At 38.1% G+C, this 22,442-nt stretch overlaps 1 protein-coding gene and 1 long non-coding RNA gene across 7 annotated transcripts in view; one reads left to right on the top strand and one right to left on the bottom strand.

Annotated features, from left to right (window-relative positions):
• Nucleotides 1–22,442, bottom strand: part of CCDC148 (coiled-coil domain containing 148) — a 459,375-nt gene that overhangs the window by 201,543 nt on the left and 235,390 nt on the right. For 5 of the 6 annotated variants that reach the window (XR_010344597.1, XM_012454890.3, XM_064382740.1 and 2 more), the window contains one exon: nucleotides 2,154–2,271. The exons of the other annotated variant lie outside the window; for it this stretch is intronic. Coding sequence is in view for 4 of the 5 variants with exons in the window: in XM_012454890.3 (XP_012310313.2) it covers nucleotides 2,154–2,271 (118 nt within the window). In the remaining variant the exon portion in view is untranslated. The remainder of the gene's footprint in view (nucleotides 1–2,153; nucleotides 2,272–22,442) is intronic. 6 annotated transcript variants of the gene reach the window in all.
• LOC105719006 (uncharacterized) overlaps nucleotides 1–22,442 on the top strand; it is a 61,573-nt gene that overhangs the window by 10,461 nt on the left and 28,670 nt on the right. Inside the window, exon 3 of the long non-coding RNA XR_001107890.1 lies at nucleotides 1,341–1,392. This is a non-coding gene — a long non-coding RNA (uncharacterized LOC105719006). The remainder of the gene's footprint in view (nucleotides 1–1,340; nucleotides 1,393–22,442) is intronic.

The following is a 22,442-nucleotide window of genomic DNA, read 5'->3' as shown; positions in this document are numbered from 1 at the left end:
ATTAAAGTTAAGAAATTTTATTAAAGGTAAAGCCTGAGAGGAAAGGGCAAATAAAACATTAATTGGCCAGTACTAAAGATCCACAAAGGAGTGAACACAAAACAAGACAGTACATATAAGACAAAATATGAAAATGCCATGGCATATAGTTATTTGCTAATGATTGAATAACTATAATTACTTTCAGATAACAATTTATCTTTCTGATATGAAGTCACAGGAAATCTTGTATAGAAAACCTTACATATTCAACCACCTTGAAAGTCACAGAAAGTTAAAAAAAAAAAAAAAGGCACTTTTTAACCATTAGCAATTTATGGTTATAGTAACAACCCCATGAAGTTTTCTAGGAAGTTTAATATGGTTGAACTAGATCTAGAGCATAACATTCATGGGTCAAGTCAAGTGTGCTGGCATTAGCGAGCAAGGTGGGTAAATTTCCTTTGCCAGGCAACTAGATTTCCAGAGACTGCTAGAAACCATTGTCCTCCTTCTACTGAAAAATTGCAGAGTCATTTTAACCCAAATGCTTTTGTGTTTTATGATAATTCAAACCTGCATCTTAATGAAAAGAAGTCAGTACTTTTGTAAATGATATGCACCATTAATAACACCTGCCTATTAATTCGGAAAGTCAAGAATTAACATGAAGAAAATGGCATTCTTAACGCATTTAAAGACTGTAATGAACTAACTGAGGGTTGAACATGCTTTAATTATTATAGGTTTCCTAGCTAAAATAGCTTACATCACAGTTCTAAATACTGAATATAGATAAGAGATAACAGCTATTTCCTCTTTCAAAATATTCACAGATGGAAAGCATTCTAATCATATAGACACTGTAGTTATCAAAGTTATGTTTTGAACAAGAATGTATTTAGTAATAGTGACATTAAGTCTTGTACCCAGAAGGCCATGGTATATTTGCTAATGGTTGAATAACTAAAATTTTGTAGGATCCAGGATTACCAGGACTTACATTTCTGTGCTTTAAATTTATCTTTATAATCTTTTTTTATCAAAGAAGATGATGATATAATAGTTGTATGCATTTACACCACATCTATACCATCTCATTTAGCTATACTTCCTTGGTTTGAATCAGTATAACATTTACTAACTTTGTGACTTCGAGGAAAGCACCTAACCTCTGTGTCCACTCTGTTTCCTCTCCTATTAAATGGGGATACGAATATTACCCACATCATAAAGTTGTTGTAGAAATTAAAGTAATACCTAACAGCATTTAGAAGAGGGCTTTACACTTAGTAAATAATAAATTTGAACTCACATCATTGCTAACCTATAAGGCAGGTACTATTATTCCCACTTTTCAGGTGAGGAAATAAAGCTTACGGAGGTTAAGTAAATGACCTGTTTCCAGTCCCAGTGAGTACAGAACCAGCTTGTACCAGGTTGGAAGGACACCAGAGGCCTAGTTCTTATCCATGATTCTGTGTTCCCTCCACCAACATAGGAGGGAAACCAAGTAGTCCTTTCCTATTTGCTGGGAAATGCTATCGATGAAGATTTTAGAGATTTTGAGTTGAAACAACCACTTCAAATTCAACACTCTGAAAAATTACCATGTGAAACTGTCACATTTCCCAAGTTCTTAAAGTCTCACTCTTGCCATCTACTACCTATTTTTATCTACTTTTGCTTATTTTCACTAGGCAAAGTGATGGGAGGCTTTTATTTCTCCACAAAATAGTTATTTTCTAAAAAGTCATTTTTAACACATTTGTTGACTGTGGAATGTTTCCAAAGGGAGGCTCCTGTACCAAAGAAGATTATCTTGCTTGAGCTCCACCAGGTTTCTCGAGAAAAGTAAACTTCGTAGACTAGATGTAGAACTTCACTGTTGTAAATAGATACTATCCAGCTAATGAACTCTAGGTGGTACGGATATAGTTAAATCTTGGGAGAGCTTTTTAAAAGGTGATGATAAAGTTCTTTCAATACACTGAGAAACTGGAAATGGTTCAATATAATCTAATTGCTCCCAGAAATGAAGAGCAGTGTACCAATTTGGAAAAGTTACATTTTATATAGCAGATGTCATGAACTAAGCCCCAGTAAGAATGCTATTAAGAGCACTCAGAAACTTTTTTTAAAACCACCCATGAAAATTTCCAAATTAAAAACACCTGTTTCCTAAGGGCTTCTAGCCGCCGTGCTCTCTCTTTGTCTTCATGAGCTTCCTGAAGGGCCGCCTCCTTTTTCTCCATCAAACGCTTTTCCAATAATTCTTGTCTATATTTAACCCTTTAAAAGTAACACAGAAGGAAGTTGTGGGAGCATCATAATAATATTGGAGATTGTACGGAAAACAGCATAGGGGCAGAACACATCTCAGAGATGACGTCACTGTCACATTTTGTTTTCACTTGTTTTTTATTGATTTATCATGTCCAAACCAAGAAAAGACACTTGTTTAAATGCAATTCATAGTAATTCTAATACCAACCAGAGAAATGCAGGAAAGTGTGGGGGTAAAATTCCATTTATCTCATTCCTCATTGAAATGACTTTAACAACTCTCAATCTGCCCACTGGCTGCTATAACTCTAACCTGCCCTGAGAGGTGACTGACTCACTCTCAAATGAGCTATATTATAGCAGTCTCCCAATGAGAAGTTTTAGCACACGTTGAATTGTTAGAAAGTCTGCATTACTGATTAAATATACAAAGTTTTCAAAGGAAAAGTAAAATAAGCTGCTATAATAATATGTCTAAATCATTTTATTTACTAGAGCTTAAACTTTACATATATTGTCATCTACATTCTCACTTTCTGGGTTGGTGTGTGTGTGTAAGCAACTTTTAAAATTGCACTTTGACATCTGTAGATGGCAGCAAAAACATGACTTTCCCTTAGCATTCTATTTCCAACCCCCTTAAAATCATCAGCTATTAAAATATGGCACACTTAAATACCAGCTTAAAACTGCGCTCTTTGGCCCTCCTCTGCTGCCTTTTTTGGGCAGCCTCCCTTGCCATCTCTTTGCCCAAGCTATTCTTCTATTGAATTATAGAGATAGAATTCATCCTTTCAAAAGAGTAGGCACCTGGGTTCTCAAGGGAGAAGCTCTTCACTCTGCCTTCCATCACAGACAGTTTAGATTTAGCTTTCTCTGTGGCGTCAGCCACAAATGTCCTTTACCCTTAGTGTGCACACCTGCATTTTCCAAGGTGGAGACACCCTCACTAGACCTTTTACATTCTGGATTCTGACATTTATTGCGTGTTCACCAGGCATCAGTTCTTGTGCTAAGTGCTTTGTATGTTTTACCTCATTTAGACCTCGCAACATTCATATGCTGGGGTGCCATATTTTAATTCCATTTTATGGATATAAAGAAATAGAAGCATAGACATGTGATTTTAAGAGACATACACATAAAAACCACTGAGAATTTGGAGAAAGGTGAGATGTCCAATCGCTGCATTGTGGGAGGGGCTGGCAAAACTTAGTAAGAGCTTCACAGAGGAGGCAGTATCTGAGCAGGGTCTTGAGGATTAGGATTCCAGGCAGAAGAGCAGGTGCAGAGTTGGCATCTGAGAGTGGCCCTCACTTACCTCAACTGAGTCATGGGGGCCACAAGAGGGGAAGAGCTCAGGGTGGCAAGAACAGAACAAGTGAATGACGAGTGACAGAGAAGCCCAGGCAAGTACTGGTGACTGAGCCTGGCAGCCACAGTGTTCCCTTAAGAAGATATGCTCCTGGGGAAAAATACCCTAGAAACAGGTTGCTCATGAGGCTGGGATGAAACGAGAGGCACAGGAGAGGAAAGGAGGGAAACATGCAGTGGATCCTTGTGGAATACAAAACCTAGAATGGGATTTAGAAGCAAAATCCTAACCTCCCTTGATAGCCATGAGTGTCATTGCCAAAATCAGGAGTCAATATAGTCAAGACACATGGATTAAGACCACAGACCAGAATGCTCCCTTTCTTTCATGTCTCCACGTCATGGAAAGCTCTATTTCTCATTCTCTCCACTTTCACTAAGGCATGACATGATACAACCTCCCTAATGAGGTTCTACTCAATTTAAGCACTGAGTACAAGCTAAGTGAACTACTGTGAAGTTTCAATTTAAAAATACCCTGGGATTTGACAATTACCATATGCTAATTCGCAGAAAAGGAAAGTTTCTCTTCCTTTGGGATATATAGGTTGCTTTGTCTGCAACAAAGTTTTTGTCTGCTTTGTGGAAAAGTAATAGTTGTTACAGTCAGGGGAGCTTGACTAGTGAGGAAAAAATTGCAAATGAGAGAAAGGCATTTGTACTTGTGTGGTAGAGAAGACTGACTCATCGTTTACTTTGAGGCTCATTCATTCATTTAACAGGTATTTGTTGAGTACCTGCTATGCATCAAGAGCTGTGTTAGGCACTAATGATACAACATCAACATGGGAGACATGCTCCCGTCCTCGAAGAACTGGCAATCCAATGTAGATACAAAGACCCAGGCAATTAGGATAAAGGGCAGCTTGTGCTCTGATAGGATAGTGGGGTAGAGACCGAGCTTTGCCAGACTTGGATTTCAGGGCAGTAGCTATAATAAGAGGAAGTGCTCTGAATTTAAGATCCAAAGAAGGAGCAGGAATGTACCAGGAGAGGAGAGAATAGAAAGAATGATTCAGACAAAAAAGTAGCATATGAAGGCCCAGAAATGAGAGTGAGAAGGTATGTCTGAAGAACTAAAAGAAATTCAGAATAACCAAAGATGAGCAAAATAAGGTGCAAAGGGCCAAGATCTGAAGCTAGAGAAGCAAGAGGAGCTGGATTGTGGGGCTTTGAAAGCATGAGGGCTTTTGATCGGGGAGAAATATCTGCTGCGATGTGGAGGATTGGTTGTTGGAAGGCAAGACTAGAGATGGGCGATCCAGATGCGAATGGAAGGTCTCCTGCTCTAGGATGGGGGAGGAGTACTCATGGGAAAATATATGGATTAAAGGACATGTGGAAAATAAAAATCAATAGAAAGTTTTTGATTATTTTATGGGAGAGGAAAAGAGATAGAGGAAGTTAAGTTTTCTGTCTTACACAGTGAACAATGGTGTTCCTCCCTAAGGTTGGGAACTTACATGAGAAACAGGGAAGTGAAGGAATTAAGTTCAGTTTGAACACAGACCAGTCTTCACAAGACATGGGCTGGAAAAATACATGGGACATCTTTACCAGTAGAACAGAATTGAAGCCACAAGGCAGATGCCATCATCTAGGAAAAGAGCATAAGGTAAGAAGAGAGGTAGGCCTGGGATTGATTCCTAAGGAAACACCACTTAGGAAAGGGACAGAAGGAGAGGAAGCCATTTAGGGAAATGAGGATGATAAGTGGTCCTAAGATGTTAAAGAAAACGGGGGGAACAACATCAAATGCTGCAGAAAGAGCAATCCTAGTGCAAAATAATTATTGGGTTAAACAACAGGGAGTCATTGGTGACCTTGGCAAGAACATCCCGTAGAGGTGGAGGCGGCGAGGTAAGGCAGTAAGAGAGGGCCTGGAGACAAACAAGTCCTGCAGCAAAACTGATGCAAATGGACAGGCGAGCGACAAGGCGGAGCTGCAGGGTGCACAGAGCCGACCACAGTTGCTTTGGCTCCAAAGTGATGATCGAGGTTACTCTGACTGCCTGAAAGGTTGGCCATGGGAAAATTTCAGGACTTAGGAGACACACTCGAATTCTTCATTTTTACAGATGCTATGGTTTAAACTCAAATAATACCTCACTTAAAAAGAAGAAACTCTTGGTGCTTCTTTCTTCTACTCTGGATAGAAAATTTTCTTTGCCTAAAGAGAAGTGATGCAGAAAAACTCCTGGGAGGAAGCCAAATACTCACATATTCATGGGGAAAGAAAATAGCAACACAGTAAAGTCAATCATTTGGAAAATTTTCCACATAAATACTTTTAGCCATTTGAGGTAGCAGATTTTCTCCAAATTAAACTGTTGCTGTGAAAGTCAATGTCAAGAAGTGGCTAAACTCAATAGTTTTTAAGTTGTGCACTGAATTCCCAAACAGAAACTTTCTTGGGTTTATTTCTCAGTCTGTTATGTGCTCCCTGAGTCTACAAAGGTTGAAAGTGCTGCAAAAGAGGCATTTTCGACTTCTCTTGGGGGAGGAGAAGCATCATAGTATTCAAAGGCAACAGCTGCTGCAGAATCAGGCACAGCACTAACAATAATCTGAAAAGGATTTTATTTAAGCCTCCAGGCCTGAGTTTAGTTGAAGGGACAGTATGCTTTCATGTAGAAATGGAGAATTTATGTATCATTTATGAGACTTTTTAATGTGTGCACTGCACTCTAAGAAATGAGTATATATATGCAAATGTTTGGAAACACCTTGATCTGTAGTAACAGCTTCCCTGTGCTTCACCGAAACTTCAGTAAGAACCAGGCAAAATCATAAGTACCAAATCTTGACTGCCCTTTTATCTGGAGTCATAGCTAACTTTTCTCTAAAAAGAAGCTACAGCCACCAAGGGGGAAAAAGACTTCTGACAAATGGCCAATAGTGGCAAGTTCAATTTAAAACAAAGAAACAAACAAAAAACTTAAGCAATAAAACGAACATAAAGACATATCTTAATCAGGGTTTCTAACTAGTATGGAACTCCCCCTCACCGCACCTAATATTTCAGGCAAGTAGTTTGTTCTACTTAATTAAAGGCAGTTTGTAAACAAACTTGCTACTTAGTGTTTAAGTCATGTGGTTTATTCAATATGGAAAAGAAATCTTTAAACAGGCACATGCCAGAGGTGCTACTATCAGGTGTTTCAGTAGCAGCATCATGGGGAACCTGTTTCTGCCTGTTGAGAAGTTCATTTTTGGCTCAGATTTTACTCAGGAGGTTGTTCTTCTCACCAAGCAGAGGGGACCCCTTCATTAGCTACAGGGTGCCCCAACAGGGAAGAACGTGTAGATCAAAGCAGGCAGGCCAGGTGCCGGCACCTTTCAAGTGAAGGGGAGAAGTCTGCCCAGAGAAAAGAATGTAAATTGCACAGGCAGATGTTCACACTAAAGGGCATCACCCCTCTAACCACACAGGCTGGGAGTCTCCACTCGGGGATTCTGGCTAAGGGCATAAGCAGAGACCAATTTCTGCAAACAGGAATGTGAATCCTGACACAAGACAGTGACATCCTGGTACAGATCGGCATGAGGCAAGAACAAAGAAAACTCACAGGGTGTCTGCAAAACCAGAAAAGATGAACCCATGCCAGCCCCAAACAGAGACCATTGTTCCAGCTCAGAGAGCTTACTGGTTCCCTTATGAAGCTGTTGGAAGCCTATCTTTTAATTGATTAATTAGTTAAATTAGTCAACATAGAGTTACTTAAGCACCCACTATGTGCCAAGCATGGTTCTAGGTGCTCAGCTTATAACAATGGCGGTGGGGGGTCGGGAATAAAACAAAAAAAGTCCCTCCTCTATTAAGTTTTACATAATGTGTGGTCTGTTATGTACAAGCATGACTAAATGAACACTGTAGTAAAGTCACACAATTGTTTTTAATACATTATTTTTGAATTTATTCATACACTTCCAAATTAGAGAGCCCCTTCTCATTGCTACAGAATGATGCTTCTCAATCACTGAAACTTATAAAATGACCTGTAATGCCAAGACCTCACGCCAGAATAATTGCATCAGAATCTGGTAGTCAGGCCCAAGTACTGGCATTTTGTTGAAAGTTCGACTAGATGATTCTAATGAGCAGCGTGGGATGAGAACCAATGCTACATAGCCTAGTGATTCTCAAATGAGGGTACATTGGAATCACCTGTGTGGCTGGTTAAACTACAGACTTCTGGGCCAGCTCCAAAGTTTCTGATTCAGTAGTTGTGAAGTGGAGCTCTGAAATCTGCATTTCTGACAAATTTCCAAGTGATGCTGATTGTGCTGGTCCTGGAACCATACTTTGAGAACTGCAGCATAAACATACAGATTAGAAGGACTCTACCTGACTATTGTTATCAAGACAAAACCAGATACAAATTACTACCTATACAGGGCTTACTTCTGTTTGCCTGTGCTAAACATGATAGTTATAGCCTCAGGACTGTTCCAAACTAGAAATTCTTGCTTGGTGCTATTGACATTCCAGAGCAGGATCTTTCAACACTGTTCTTCCCCAGCCCTTATGGCCCTGACACACATGGATGACAGGTTCCCTCAGAGACACTTATCCTTCTCAGGCTTAGATAAGTGCTGGTGATAGGCAGTTCCAACAATGGCTGTTACTGAGCCTCTTTCTTTCACTCTGATGGACAAAACACTGGTGTATCTTGATGACAGTTGAAAACCTCAGCCTACTGGCTGATATTTAAAGGGTCTATTCAGTAAAATCAAAGGAAGAGGAAACAACTCAAAGGCATCTCAGTCTTAAAAAGGAGATATGGGCCACTTTCTTTGGGAATCATTTTGGCAGCTCCAAGGGTTGGATATTTTATCACAATGAAAGCAAAAACCCATACATGAAAGTACATATGCCTGTTGGTTTTAATCAGTTCCAAGCCTTCTGTCTGAGTTCAAGTGAGCTGGAAGTGAGAGATACAAACAAGGACTTCAACCTGGGAGTCCAATGTTGAAAGCAGGACAAGCTGTGAAGACAGAGACACTGGAAGAATGTTGCAAATACCACAGTAGCTCGTTCTCCAAATTACTGCAAAAAACTATTTCTGCCACAATTATTTATTCTTTTTTTTGAACTATTCCTATCCCTTTCTACCTGACTTACTGTAATCCTTTAATATCTTTACACAACTTCAACATTTTCCTCAACTAATCCTTTTCAATAATGTTCCAAAATGAGGCTTATTATTTGTAGAGAATTTAAAATGATAAACTGACAAACACCTTAAAAAAATCACCATACCGCAATAGTCTAAATAATGTTAGTGATAAAATGCTTCCTCCACTGGAACACTCAGCCGCATCTGACCTCATTCTCCATCACTGCTTTCAATGGTTTGCCTTAATTGAAAACCAGTGCTTCCCAGGTGCCACTACTTTTATAGCAACCTCTTAAAATAGAGGGTACCTGCAGAGAGGAGGCTGCATTTTTCTGGCTCCTCAGCGACAACTCCAGAAAGTTTTACACACTGACTTTGGGATGATACCATCCTGTCTGTACTATGGTTCTTGCAATTAACTACTGGCTGACTGGGTCAGTGTCCAATATTTACTCAGCTCTGTCCACACAGTCTGTTGATCTCCAGCACCTTTAACTCCATTCCTGCTTTAACAACCTTTTCCTTAGACCAGACTTGGAGTTGTCATCACCTAGAACTGTTCCCCTGCCAAAATCTTATACTGGGGAATCCCACTATATGACTCCAAAGTCTAGGGTCATGGCTTAGACTTAGGCTGTATGCTGCACAAGTCTAGGAAGTGTCAGTCACGTGGATTTGCCTGTCACCCTCCTTCTAACACTCTCACTCATTTAACCTTACTCAATCTTTGACTTGAGCTTAGCAAGATTTTCCATTGTTCGATGATATTTAAGTTAACAAATCATTGAATAATAAAAACCATAAAAATCTGTAAGTGTTGAACAATGGAAATCTTGCTAGGTACCAGGTTAGGCCTTCTCTCCTGAAATTTTCTTTCTAATTTTGCCTTTTCTCCCAGGCTATAAGAACCAGTTAGGTTTATTTCATTCTCTCCCCAGCTTTGAAGCCCTGGGTCTATCTCTTCAAAGGCATTGTCATCAGTATCCTTTAATTATCTTGCCTTCTTCTTCTTTCTTTCTTTTTTTTTGCTAATCTACCCTGCCAATTCCAACTCTAATTCTTTGTTGTATTTATTATACACTAATGAAGTTGAACCTTACCTGGCCATTCAACACTGCTCCAGAATTATTTATTCTCCCCCCAGCTACTTGATGTTCTCCTTGAATTTTACACCATGCCTAATTCTCCCCCTTAGTGGAGAACCTCACCTGTTCCAGTGAAAAGAGCATTTATTTCCTCAGTATGCTCTGCCCGCTTCCAACCTTGTCAAGACTCATCTTCCTTCATCCTTTGCTCCTTAAACTTGGGCTCTTAATCCTATAAACCTAGTTGCTGCTAGGATCTTGCTCCAGAAGTGAACTCCTTTCTTTCCTAATTCTTCAGTGTCCCTTTCTCTAACCAACTACCTTCCGTTGTTCTTTTTCCTCTACATATAAACTTATTCAAATGGGGTGGAGGGATGTATCTTTCAACTCTGGCTCTCTTTTCAGATACTGTCTTTTTTCCTTTTGCTGCAAAATTTCTTAACTGAGGAAGCCATATTTTCTGTCTCCAGTTCTTCACTTCTCATTCAGTCCAAACCTCCCTGCAGTCTGGCCTCTGTCCGCTCCACTCTATGGAAACCACTTTCCCCAATGACACCAGTGACTCAAAATTGCAAGCTCAGAGCCGTCTTTCAGAGCTCTTTCAATATGACCTGTCTGAAATGCCTGGTATTGACGATACTTTCTTCTTAGAATGTGCTTCCTATCTCTTGGACTGCTTTCACTCTATTCCTTTTACTGGCTCCTCCTCATCTGTCTACCCAAAGTTCCAACATGAATCCTCTTCTTTTTTCAATCTAAAAACTACTTCTGAGAAATCTGACTTCAACTACAATCAGTGCACAAATATCTGCAGCCTTCATCTCCCTCAAGGTCCCAGATCCTTTGAGCTTTTATTTGTTCTTTATGTAAGTTCAAGATTACTCTCAAACAAACCTCTCAAGTGTAACTATATTACATTGCTAGTTAAATGAGGAACTGCTGCTTTAAGGGTATCTGAGTTGGGTATAAGGTTGACATCTTCCTGTGCAAAGTTAGTAATGAACCTAATGACACGTCTAAATAGAAGACCAGAAGGCCTCCTTATATGCTCTTAGAGATAAGCCACTATTGTAAACTGGGTACCATGGACAGAGCTAAGATTATGCCTGGTCAGTTATTTGGGGTTCACTCTAATCCAAAAGCAGATAATTAAGTTCCCAATATTTAATATCTTATAGCATGGCTGCAACAATTTTAGCCTGAAACATTTATAGTAGAGTTGGTTATTTCAGCTACTTAAAAACCTAAGGAAAGCACTCATAAAATATATAACTTTGAGCAATACAACTTCCTGGGGCCAAGAAAATCATTTATATGCTTCAGCAACTGCTTGAGGTGGCTTCATATTTGGGATTATTCGCTATAAACCACTTTGTATAATCTAAAAATACTGACTTTGATATTAGAAGAGTTTTTTTAAAAAAAATGTGTCTTCTTTTTAGCAGTAATTAGATACCAGAGCCAATTGCCTATTATGTCCAAATCTATATTTTAATCATTAAATCAGTACTGGGAAAACTGGCTAACCATATGCAGAAGAACAAAACTAGACCCCTACCTCTCACCATATAACTCAAGATGGATTAAAAGCCTAAGAATAAGAAGTCAAACCATAAAAATCCTAGAAGAAAATCTAGGAAATACTCTTCTAGACATTTGCCTAGGCAAAGCATTTATGACTAAGTCTTCTAAAAATGCAACAAAATAAATAATTAACAGGTAGGACCTAATTAAACAAAACGGCTACTGTGCAGCAAAAGAAACTCTCAACTGAGTGGACAGACAACCTACTGAATGGGAGAAAATGTCTGCACACCAAGCATCTGACAAGGGACTAATATCCAGAATCTACAAGGAACTTAAGGCAACAAATAAAAGAAACAAATAATCCTATTAAAAAGTAGGCAAAGGACATCAACAGACACTTCTCAAAAAAAGACATATAAGTGGCCAAGAAACATCATTAATCACCAGAGAGATGTAAAACAAAACCACAATGAGATATCATCTCACACAGGTCAGAATAGCTATAATTAAAAAGTAAAAAGGAAAAATAACAGACGCTGACAAAGTTGCAGAGAAAGGGAACACATACATTGTTGGTGGGAATGTAAACTAGTTCAGCCACTGTGGAAAGTAGTTTGAAGATTTCTCAAAGAACTAAAAAAAGAATTACCATCTGACCCAGGAATTCCATTACTGGGAATTCAGTATTCTCCCCCAAAATAAATTGTTCTTCCAAAAAGACACCTGTACTCACATGTTTATCACAGCACTGTTTACAATAGCAAAGACATGGAATCAACCCAGGTGCCCATTAATGGTGGATTGAAAAAAGAAAATGTGGTACATATCCACCACGGAATACTATGCAGTCATACAGAAGTACAAAATCATGTCTTTTGCAGCAACATGGATGCAGCTAGAGGTCATTACCCTAAGTGAATTTAATGCAGAAACAGAAAACCAAATACAGCATGTTCTCACTTATAAATGGGAGCTAAACATTGAGTACTACATGGACACAAAGATGGGAACAGTAAACACCGGGGATCCCAAAATGGGGGAGGGAGAGAGGGAGGCAAGTGTTGGAAAACTACCTATTGAGCACTATACTCACTACTTGGGTGATAGGTTCATTAGAAGGCCAAACCTCAGCATCACACAATATACTCATGTAACAAACCTGCACAAGTACTTTCTGAATCTAAAACAAAATAAAATTAAGAAAAATATATAAACCACATTGTGGTAGACAGTTGTTTTCTTTTTAAATCCCTCTAGCATTCACCTAGTAACACTGACCCCCTTCTAGTCCCCAAAGCAAGACTCATGCCCTGGATTCCCATTCTTGTGAATCAATCCATTCCCTTTTCTGCCTAAGCTAGTTTGAGTTAGGTTTTGTCAGTTGCTTCTGAAGATTCCTGACTAGTGGACATATCTCCTATGTGTAAGGAAATCTGTGTCTTTTTCTCCTCTCTAGCAGGAGGGCATGTATCTAACTGTTCCAAATGGTAATCAGTTCTTTTTCCAAATTGATGGCCCATGGAATGTTAATTTCCCACAGGATGTTAACATGTATACTATAAAAATGTGTTCAAGTAAGTTTGAGAAATACTAAGAAAAACTAAGTTTGAGAAACACTAAGAAATACTAAGTTTGAGAAATACTAAGAAAAAAACACTAAGAAAAACAAAGTAAAATAAATTTCTTTATGGCAGGAGCTTTCAGAATATTTATAATAATATGGTGGAGTACATTATGAATCTCTAAAAGGAGGGCTTGGTGTGCTTATTGCTCAGTTACCTGGTAACAGAAACCTTTTTCAATAGACCCAGTTGGGGAAATAATACTTGCCTTTCCATGAGCAAGCAGGAATGGTCAAGTAAACAAACTGAAGGGCGTAGACACATAGACACTTCCTGGTTTGTATTATAGTTATTTCTTTTCATGTCTTGTCTACTAGATTGTACACTTCCAGAGTCTAGTGGCTATGACTTAATCTCCTGTGTATCCCCAAAAACTAGCAGAGTGCCTAAAACACAGAAGATATGCACCAATAAATGAAAGAAAGAATAAACGATGAGTGATTTAAAAAGTGATGGAAAGCATTCCATTGAATATCCTAAGCTGTAGGTAAATAACAGGACACAGGAATTGACAAAATAAAAATTTAAGAATAAATTAAATACACATTATTCCTTTAAGCCTGTCTAGTCAGTGGGTATAACTTTGTAAGACATTTAATCATTTGAGAAGTTTAAAGAGAAGTTAAATTACTGGAGAACAAATCTAGTGTCTAGTTCCTTTCAAGAATAAGGAGCCAAGAATGCTAAAAGCTAAACTCAGGCATGACATCCATGACCATGACACAGACTTGCTAGGATCACAATTTTGGAGGGGCAGCACAGGCAGAAATAATATTGGCTTTCAGAAATTATTTATCATGAACTGAAATTTAAAAGGCCACCCAGGCAGATCAGCATTTATTTGCCCAATTGCCTCTATACATCCGTTTATTCAATACATTTATCCAAAGTGCCATACATGTGAATGTTTAGCAATCATATTTTTGCAAAACAAACCAAAAACCCCGAGCAATTAGAACCACCTATCAAGTAGACAAAGGCAGAGCTTACATCTGGATTTTGAGTAGTTACAGGCACCTGTCACTTGCCATCATATGAGCTCACTAACAAAAGACATCTGCCATTTAATACTAATTGAGTAATTTGCACAGTGACTCTTGAACTCACAAATGGTTTATGGTAGATATAGTTTAACTCCACAATTAATATGTATTGCATTTTAAAAATCTTTACCAGGCTATATAATCATTTTATCAGTTGTCTAAGAGGGAACTCATGTTGAAGGTTTATCTCATAATATTGGAACATTCCTTTAAATTCTTATGTCAATTTTGTTTGTAAAGAAAAAGAAATGCTTTTAAAAGTAAGAAAATGATAAGCATGAGTGACTAGTTTTATTGGAGAGCTTTTTTTTAACCTGAAAAATTCTCATAAGACTCATATAATTTCTGATGCCCCAAATTTTCATAAATGTGTTTTCAGAATCACAGATACTGAAACAGGCATTGCTTTAATAAGAAGCTTTTAAAAACCATGCTAATAAAATACACCACCATGTTATCAAATCATATTTCAGTCTAGTTCTGTCTATTTTTAACTTCTGCTACTTATTGTAAGAACTGATTTTAATTGGTCCTCATTTTTCCGGAGACAGACATCTGTATGGTTATGATGATGGGACTGGGTTCCCTTCTTCAGCAGCACTGCTGATTGAGAGAACACTGAGACAACAAAAGAAACCACAGTCCTCTCCCTCAAACAAATGATTTAAGTAAATAAGATTAATAAAACGTGGCTTCTCTAATGCTGTTTGAAAAATCCCCCTTACATTCTCTTTCTTCCTTCCCAGGTCTCTCAGAACTTCTGTATAAAGCAAACATCAAAAGGACCAAAGATTTTTGTAGCGATTCAGCCACCCACAGCAATGAAGTAAACCCTGATTTTCTTTCAGCCTAGGAAATGATCAGCGAAGAGTCTTCACAAACAGCCTCTTTAACATTTGAGGCTAAAAAAGAAAGTTAGTGGAGCAGAACAGTTACTTTCACAAAGGCCTTTAGGGTTTTTTCTTCCATTTTAAAAGTAACCCTTCTAATCCCTCCCAATAAAATATGTTTATTAGCAAAACATTTTGGCTAGGTATTTTAAACATGCTTAAAAAAATGATAAAATATATTTATGTATTGGGTGTGACTTTTTCTAGTGCTTTTTCCCCTTGGCTTTCTCAAATGCTGATTTCCTCCGGCTAGAGTTTCAACTAGCCTCTTTGGTGACTCTGCCAAGTCGCACCTCCCCTAGTACTTTCCTTTTTGTCTCAGAATTCAGCTTTTGGGATTGAGCTCTGAAATCACTGTTCCTTTTTTCTTTAGAGACAGATAACTCTACAAAGCAGTTCACCCTAGAGTCCCACCAAGTGAACCCTGGTGTTTGGATTTCAGGAAAGCCCATCTCGAGTGCCTACTTGAGGAATTTTGTTACCTACACTGTAGTTTTTTCAGGTGAGATGCTAAAGCTTGTGTTCAAGAAAGGCAAAGAGAGATGTGTGGCTTCCTCCAGCACTCAAGCAGACAATAAAGTAAAAAATAGTACAATTGATTAAATTGATAGGAAACCAACTTTACTGGAAAAGATAAAGCAATAAACTGGACAGAGATCCGGATGAATTTACAAACAATATGTAAATCACTGATAGCCCCCTCTTTTAAAGGAAACATGTATATATCTTCTCACCAACTTTATTCAAGTATGGACAGAAATAAACCTCAAGAATCCCTGTTTTTCCTTTTTTACATTAAGCTAGAGATGTGCATATGGGTCTCTCTTCGGATATCTCTCTCAAAGGAAACAGAGAAATTCCTCGAAAAGGATCATGGGCCAGAGAATAAAACAGGCTTCCAACAACTGACAATTTGTAAACTTTATTCGAATGTCTGGATTATAATTAAATCTCAAACTTGGGAAGCAGCTGGGGAAGGGTAGACAGGCTGGAAGAGAATTAGGACAGGGTTTACTAAGCAACTCAGTGGTATAGGAAAAACTACTAACTTTTATGAAACTTTATTTTAATAAAGGTTACGATGGCCAAGTGTTGGCCATCTAGACACAGCTAACAAAGGACACCAAGAGGTGGTTGTGTCTCTTTGTTCACATTCTACACAGAAGGTAAAGCAGCAGCAGTAGCGGCTCCTTAGGAAAAAGCACTCTCTCCCTTCATGAGAACTTCACAGTAATACAGCCCAGGAAATAAACAGACATGGCTCTCTCATGGGGCCTAACCATGACCCCAAACAGTAAACCCAAGGGAAAATTCCACTTAGTCCAAGTTAAGCTGACAAAAGGGGTATCAATATTGCCCCTTAAACTAGATTTATTTGCTCTGACGTAAGCTGCTTGGTAATGCCATGGTCTAAATGGAAAAAAAAATTCTATTTTATTTTTTGTGTTCTCTAAAAGCAATAAGCTTATGTCCAAAAGATTCTAATTTCTTAGAGATATTGCCAACCCTGTCAATATTTGAAAGGCAACTCACACTTTCTCTCCAAGTGACTCTAAATTTTAATCTTTATTATCCTTTCCCAGATGTCACAACTTCTCTCTGCCAGATTCCCTATTATTTCAAGAGACAAGAATATTCCTTAAGGCCTCCTTTTGAATATACATCTTTCTGATATCATGTCTCTGGTTTCCCTGAAGACTGTCACATCAACAAATCTATCTTCTGCCTGGATTCTAGGTTTTGAAAATAATTGTATCAGTTTAGCCAGGCACAATCAACATTTCTCTCTTATATCCATTCTTCAATTCAAGCATAGTGTCTTGTTTGCACTGCCCCAATTCTATGCATAAAAGTGTTGATGCAGAAATTGGCATAATTGTGAACAGAGACAAGCCTTTCTGCAAAAAAGACAACTGTTACTCATGGACCTCAGGAAGACTCTATTCTGAGACTGGTCCAATATAACATGAGCTATGGAAGTCCTAGGAGGGTATGGCTTGTGGAGTAATACCCTGATTAGTGTGCACCAAAAGCTCTTAGTATTTTTTTTTTAACCATCAAAAAGCCTTGCTCCTCTAGAAACATTTAGCGCATTCAAGCCCACACACACTCAGATAGTAATGATAATCCTTTCTTTGTTTTGGGATTTGGAAGAGCTACAAAGAATGAAAAGAGCCACAGTATTTTGACAAAGTGATGCATTCTTCTCTAGGTGTAGTTGATGGAAACTTTTGGACTTTCCCCATTCAATTGATAAAACATTATAAATGCAAGAACACTGGAGTACATAAGGCTTTATAGGAATACAATAGATAAAGATACATACTTATTAGGTATGTATGAAATACCTTATATTTTAAAAATTATCTATTTGCATAAAAATTTACAGTGTTAAAGGTATTCTCTCATACATTGTCAAGACTTTCAGTATAAAAATAGTTTATTACTCAACTAATATTTAAACAGCATCATTCACTTTCTCCACTTCTGATTAAATGAGAAAGGGTGTTGGCAAGTTTTTAAAAATTTAATAAAAATTTCTATACACCTGTTTCCAAGCAAGATTTGAAATGATAAAAACAATAATTTTAAAAATAAAAGCCAAGACAAAACCAAGTAAAAAGAGTAGATATTTCCAAGCAACTGTAACAAGTTAATTATCACAGTTGGGCCATGAATTTGCCTTTCACAGGCGTCAGCATTTGCTCAGCATATGGGACTACTGAAACTCTGCGCCTGTTTAACAGGGTGTTTCTAGACCTATCTCACCAGCAGGGGCTCTGGATTAATTATTCTGTTGTATTTCTGAGGAAGTGGTGAGTAGACCAACTGCCTTGGAATCTTCAAGGATGCCTATTTTTTAAATGCAGATTCCTGGGCCTGCCCTAGGCTTTCTGGAGATAGGGTTCTGGAATCTGCATCTCCGTATTACCCACCAGGTGATGTTTTTGCTCTCTAAAGTTTGGAAACCTCTACCTTCCTGAGAATGGTGTCCATTGCACGAGAACTATAGAACACCCAGCAACAACGAACTAGAAAATTGTTGTAGTGACCAGCTCCTCGGATATTGCTTTATGCCTTGTTATTTCTGGCCCTGTGCAGGTGTATATTGAAATGCCTGGTCCATAGTTCACTTGATTTTTTATTTTGAATGGTCCCATGTGCTTGAACTCCTCTAACTATAATGTTATTCTCTTTCCAGCATCCTATCCCCCACCTGCTCATCCACACTTTTTTGGTTCCTACCACAAACTCCTGATAGTTGTGCATGTCCCATAACCTGCTGGTTACTTCTGAGCTCAGTTTGATAGGTCTGCATGTGCTACAGTCTCTGCTTGTTTCGCTGGGATCAATTCATTCCATGCTGGTCATGGGCCCATCTGAGACCCTCTCTACCCCAGCTTCTAGCCATCAATGCGTATGTATGGACCTAACTTGGAGAAATTATCTGTTCTTTGTTCTTGAAAGGTATTTGCAGTTTATTGGCTTTATTGGCTTAGTCTCTGTATTTGAGGTATGTATCTTATGCTTTTCCCATTCTCTACACACTCTCGGACACAGTCTATTGCCCCTGCTCTTCTCCATTTTCTCCAATACATTCATTGGCTTATATTATTGTCTTCTGATGTGCCTCTTACATTTGGCAATTTCATATGAAGGTATATCCAACATTTGGCCTTTAAGTTTATGGTCCTAATTTCTAAACTAAACTTATGAATCCTTCAATCATATACTTGGGAATTTATCATCATTTAACATTCATTTACCCCCAAGTAATTTTGTTTGTTCTTTTTGCCTGTGAAGTTTTGCCTTTTTGCCAAAAATTTACAATAATAAATACTTTTCCTCCCTCTTTGTGGAATCATTAAGACTCCTGTCAAAAATCTTTGCTTAATTTTTGAGAGGTACCCATTTTCCCTAGCTCAGAGCCTCCCTTTCTGGGCATAGACCACTCAGAAAATCATTTTTAAAAGATCATGGACAGCACATTCTGGAGGTTTTCTATGATTATGTGGCTTCCAAAGCAATCTGCATGAATCTTCAGCAACCTGCAAGAAGACAGGATGGAAATACCACCTCCACACTCAGCTCCTTTATTATTCTATTCAAGGCTTCAAAGTTTTCAGGATGCCTCCCACTTTTCTTCAAATTGACCATACAAGCCAGGACAAGTACAGAGTGTCCAGTGGGCACAGTGAGGCTTAGGATCTCACTTCTGAATTTTGGGGAAGTTCACCAGGGGAGGGAGCACAGCAGATATAGCACATCACAGTAACACAGGCAATTCCATAGCAACCCATAGGGAATCATAATTAGCTCCTAATGGGACTTACATGATTTCTTCCATCAACTGGGGTGCCTGTAAACCCCAGTCATATGCCAGAGCTGATTCTTACTAGCTGAAGGAAGTTCGCCAATTTTTACATTTTGGGACCTTTGCAAGCTAGTTGTTAAACACAGCCATTATTAAACATTAAATTATGTAAATTAATAAAATCAATTATATTAAAAACAAAGATAAATACTAAAAACTCATTACTTTTTAATTATTTTACTATGTATTACTATTATCTATGCTCTTGAGATAATTTATATCTACTAAATCTGTATGGCGGAAATAATATATGATAGTGTGCAACTGCACATCTCTTCCCATCTCTGTGTTCAGTAACATAACAGTAATTTAAATAGGCTATAGTGGGATATTTACACCACAGAAATTAGCACGTGCTGCAAATCAGGACTTAACCAACTCCCTCTTCCCACCCTCAGCCAGTTGTTAAATATGTACCAGTGTATTATTGGCTGTGAACCCAGCCCACTCAGTATTAAGATGGAAAGTATAAAAGTACACCATGGTTATGGGTCAAATTTCCCATTTTTACTTAAAACTTTCTCACTTCCCCCAACCACTTTCCTTTCAATATGGTCCAACATGTCTGAAGCCCAGGCCTGTGGAAGCACAACCTATATCAAATAACTTACCTGAAAAATGTTCACACTGGCCCTCCTTTTTAAAATCATCAGAAATTGGCCAGGTGCGGTGGCTCATGCCTGTAATCCCAGCACATTGGGAGGCCGAGGCTGGCAGATCACGAGGTCAAGAGATAGAGACCATCCTGGCCAACACGGTGAAAACCCATCTCTACTAAAAAATACAAAAATTAGCTGGGCGTGGTGGCGCCTGCCTGTAGCCCCAGCTACTCAGAAGGCTGAGGCAGGAGAATTGCTTGAACCCAGGAGGCAGAGATTGTAGTGAGCCCAGATTGCACCACTGCACTCCAGCCTGGCGCCTGGTAACAGAGTGAAACTGTCTCAAAAAAAAAAAAAATCATCAGAAATTCTTTCATATAAATTTTACATCTACTTTTTCTCTGCTCCAAGTCCCCACAATTTTACCTGCATTGTCTCCCAGACCCTACTATGCACTTGTGTGTCTATGTGTTTATATCTGTGTGCTTGTGTTTATGTGTTTGTATCTGTATGTACTAGATAGTAGCTGGGCAGTTACTTCTGATTGACTCAATTAAAATATCTGTAATTTAAGCCCAGCTTAGTATCTACTAAAACACTAGAAAGTGAGATCATTAACTGTCTTAGAATCAATACTTGAGCCCTTAAGAGGGAATTCAGAAGGTTAGCAAACATTATTAAAAGATCAGAAAATGGATTCAGAAAAATCTAAAGAAACTAAGACTCTATGTGGCAATGATAAGGCTAATGGGAAACTGAAAGTGATCATGGAGAATGATTGGGAATTTTATACAAAGAAGTCTTTCTTCTCTGTTTCCACTCACAATAAGCCAGGAGAGATTCAACTTACAGCACTTCATCAAAAGAACTGTAGAAGAATTCAATAAGAGAAAATTATCTGAAGGTTCTATTTCTCCTAAAGTTGTTTTTAATCAACATTTTAATCAATGATCCTACAGAAGCTTACTCTGAAGGTAGAGAGTCTGATTACAAAAAAGTCACTCAAAAATATAATCAATGGAGGACGGGATATCTGAGTTGTCCCCACAAATAGATATGGACTCTGGCTTTTAATATCCTACAAAGTTCTGAGCTTAATTGAAGATCATATTTACTAAAGTTATCCCGAGTAGAGTATGTGTATGATTAAGGGATAAAGATATAAATGCCTAAGACACATGATACCAAATCTGACCAAAGAAACATCCTGTCTAAAATCTTGTTTCTGATAAAGTCAGTGAAGTTATTTTGCTGGAGAGCATATGAGAGCCTCCAATAATGTCCCCTAATACTTCAGGAGGTCTGTGTGTTTGTCTAATCTCATTTTAAACCAGTTTATGTATTAACATGTGCAACCTCCTATAGTAATTACTTCTCTATTTTTTATTACCCCTCTAATGATAGATATAGTTTCTATACAAGTTTCTTCCAGTATTCTGAAATTCACTAAATCTCTGTGTATGTATTATAATATTTTTTGGAATAGAAAAGGTAAAAACTACAAAATTCATTCATTAATTGGTTAATGCAATTAATTCTAATGAATTAATCAATTAATTTAAAAGTTAGAATTAACCCTATTCAAGCCCTACAAGATTTAAGACTTCCAGAGTCTTTCATAATTTGGCCTCTACTTATCTATTTAATTTTTTCTCTCACCACAACCTTTTCCCAAGCTACTCCAAATGCTTCAACAATAGTAAATTACTGAATTACTTTCAGTTTCTTAAAAGTGCCATGGAGATTTGGCAGGAGGACTTCTCCTATTTCTGGAAGGCCTTTTCTTCTACTATAAAGACATCTGACTCATCCCTGGTACCCCTACCTGGTTTAAGTGCTACTTCCATATGTTCCCATAGCACTTCGTGCTTGCCTTCCCCAGGAATATCGGAATCTCTCACTAGGCTTTTAGGTTCTTGAAAACAGAGACAGTGTCATTTTTGTCCATCATTGTATCCCAGGGAAGTAGACGTTCAATAATTGTTATTAAATGTATAAATCAAATAGGTTGGTGGATTTTAAATAATAGTATCACTGTGTTCTCAGACTAGAGGTCAGTCTATCAACTCTGCTCCTTTGAAGTTGAAGTTGAAATATGGCCCAACTTCATGGCCATTATATTCGTCATTTTCTGAATCATGCCAGGAATCATGAAGCTTCCCAAAAGCAAATTCATGATGATTTTATACACATGTCATTCATGCCTTTGCTTTCTTTCCTGGTGATGTCCAGGGTTTCACTGGACTTTTTGGCTGATATCTTCAGATAATACTTGTAATGGCTTCAAGGTCTTTTTTTTACCAGGTTGGAAATAATCATTTAGAATTATCATCCTGTAAGAATGGTTTGTAGGATAGAAAAATCAGAAACAGTGAACTGAGTTTAAATTTATCTTAAGTTAGATTCTGTTACCAGCAGCACAAATTTTATCCCTTTGTTAAACAGGGCTGAAAAGCTATTGTAAAGTTCAAGAACATCTCCCTTAAGGAACAAAAGCAGGAGAAAACTTCTATTATGATGAGTGAAATCAAACAAACCTTGA

The sequence above is a fragment of the Aotus nancymaae genome, unplaced genomic scaffold (assembly GCF_030222135.1).
Source record: "Aotus nancymaae isolate 86718 unplaced genomic scaffold, 86718_ANA_hifiasm-v0.15.2.pri h1tg000029l, whole genome shotgun sequence".
Lineage (NCBI taxonomy): Eukaryota > Metazoa > Chordata > Mammalia > Primates > Aotidae > Aotus > Aotus nancymaae.
This window is presented reverse-complemented; position numbering and strand designations above follow the sequence as displayed.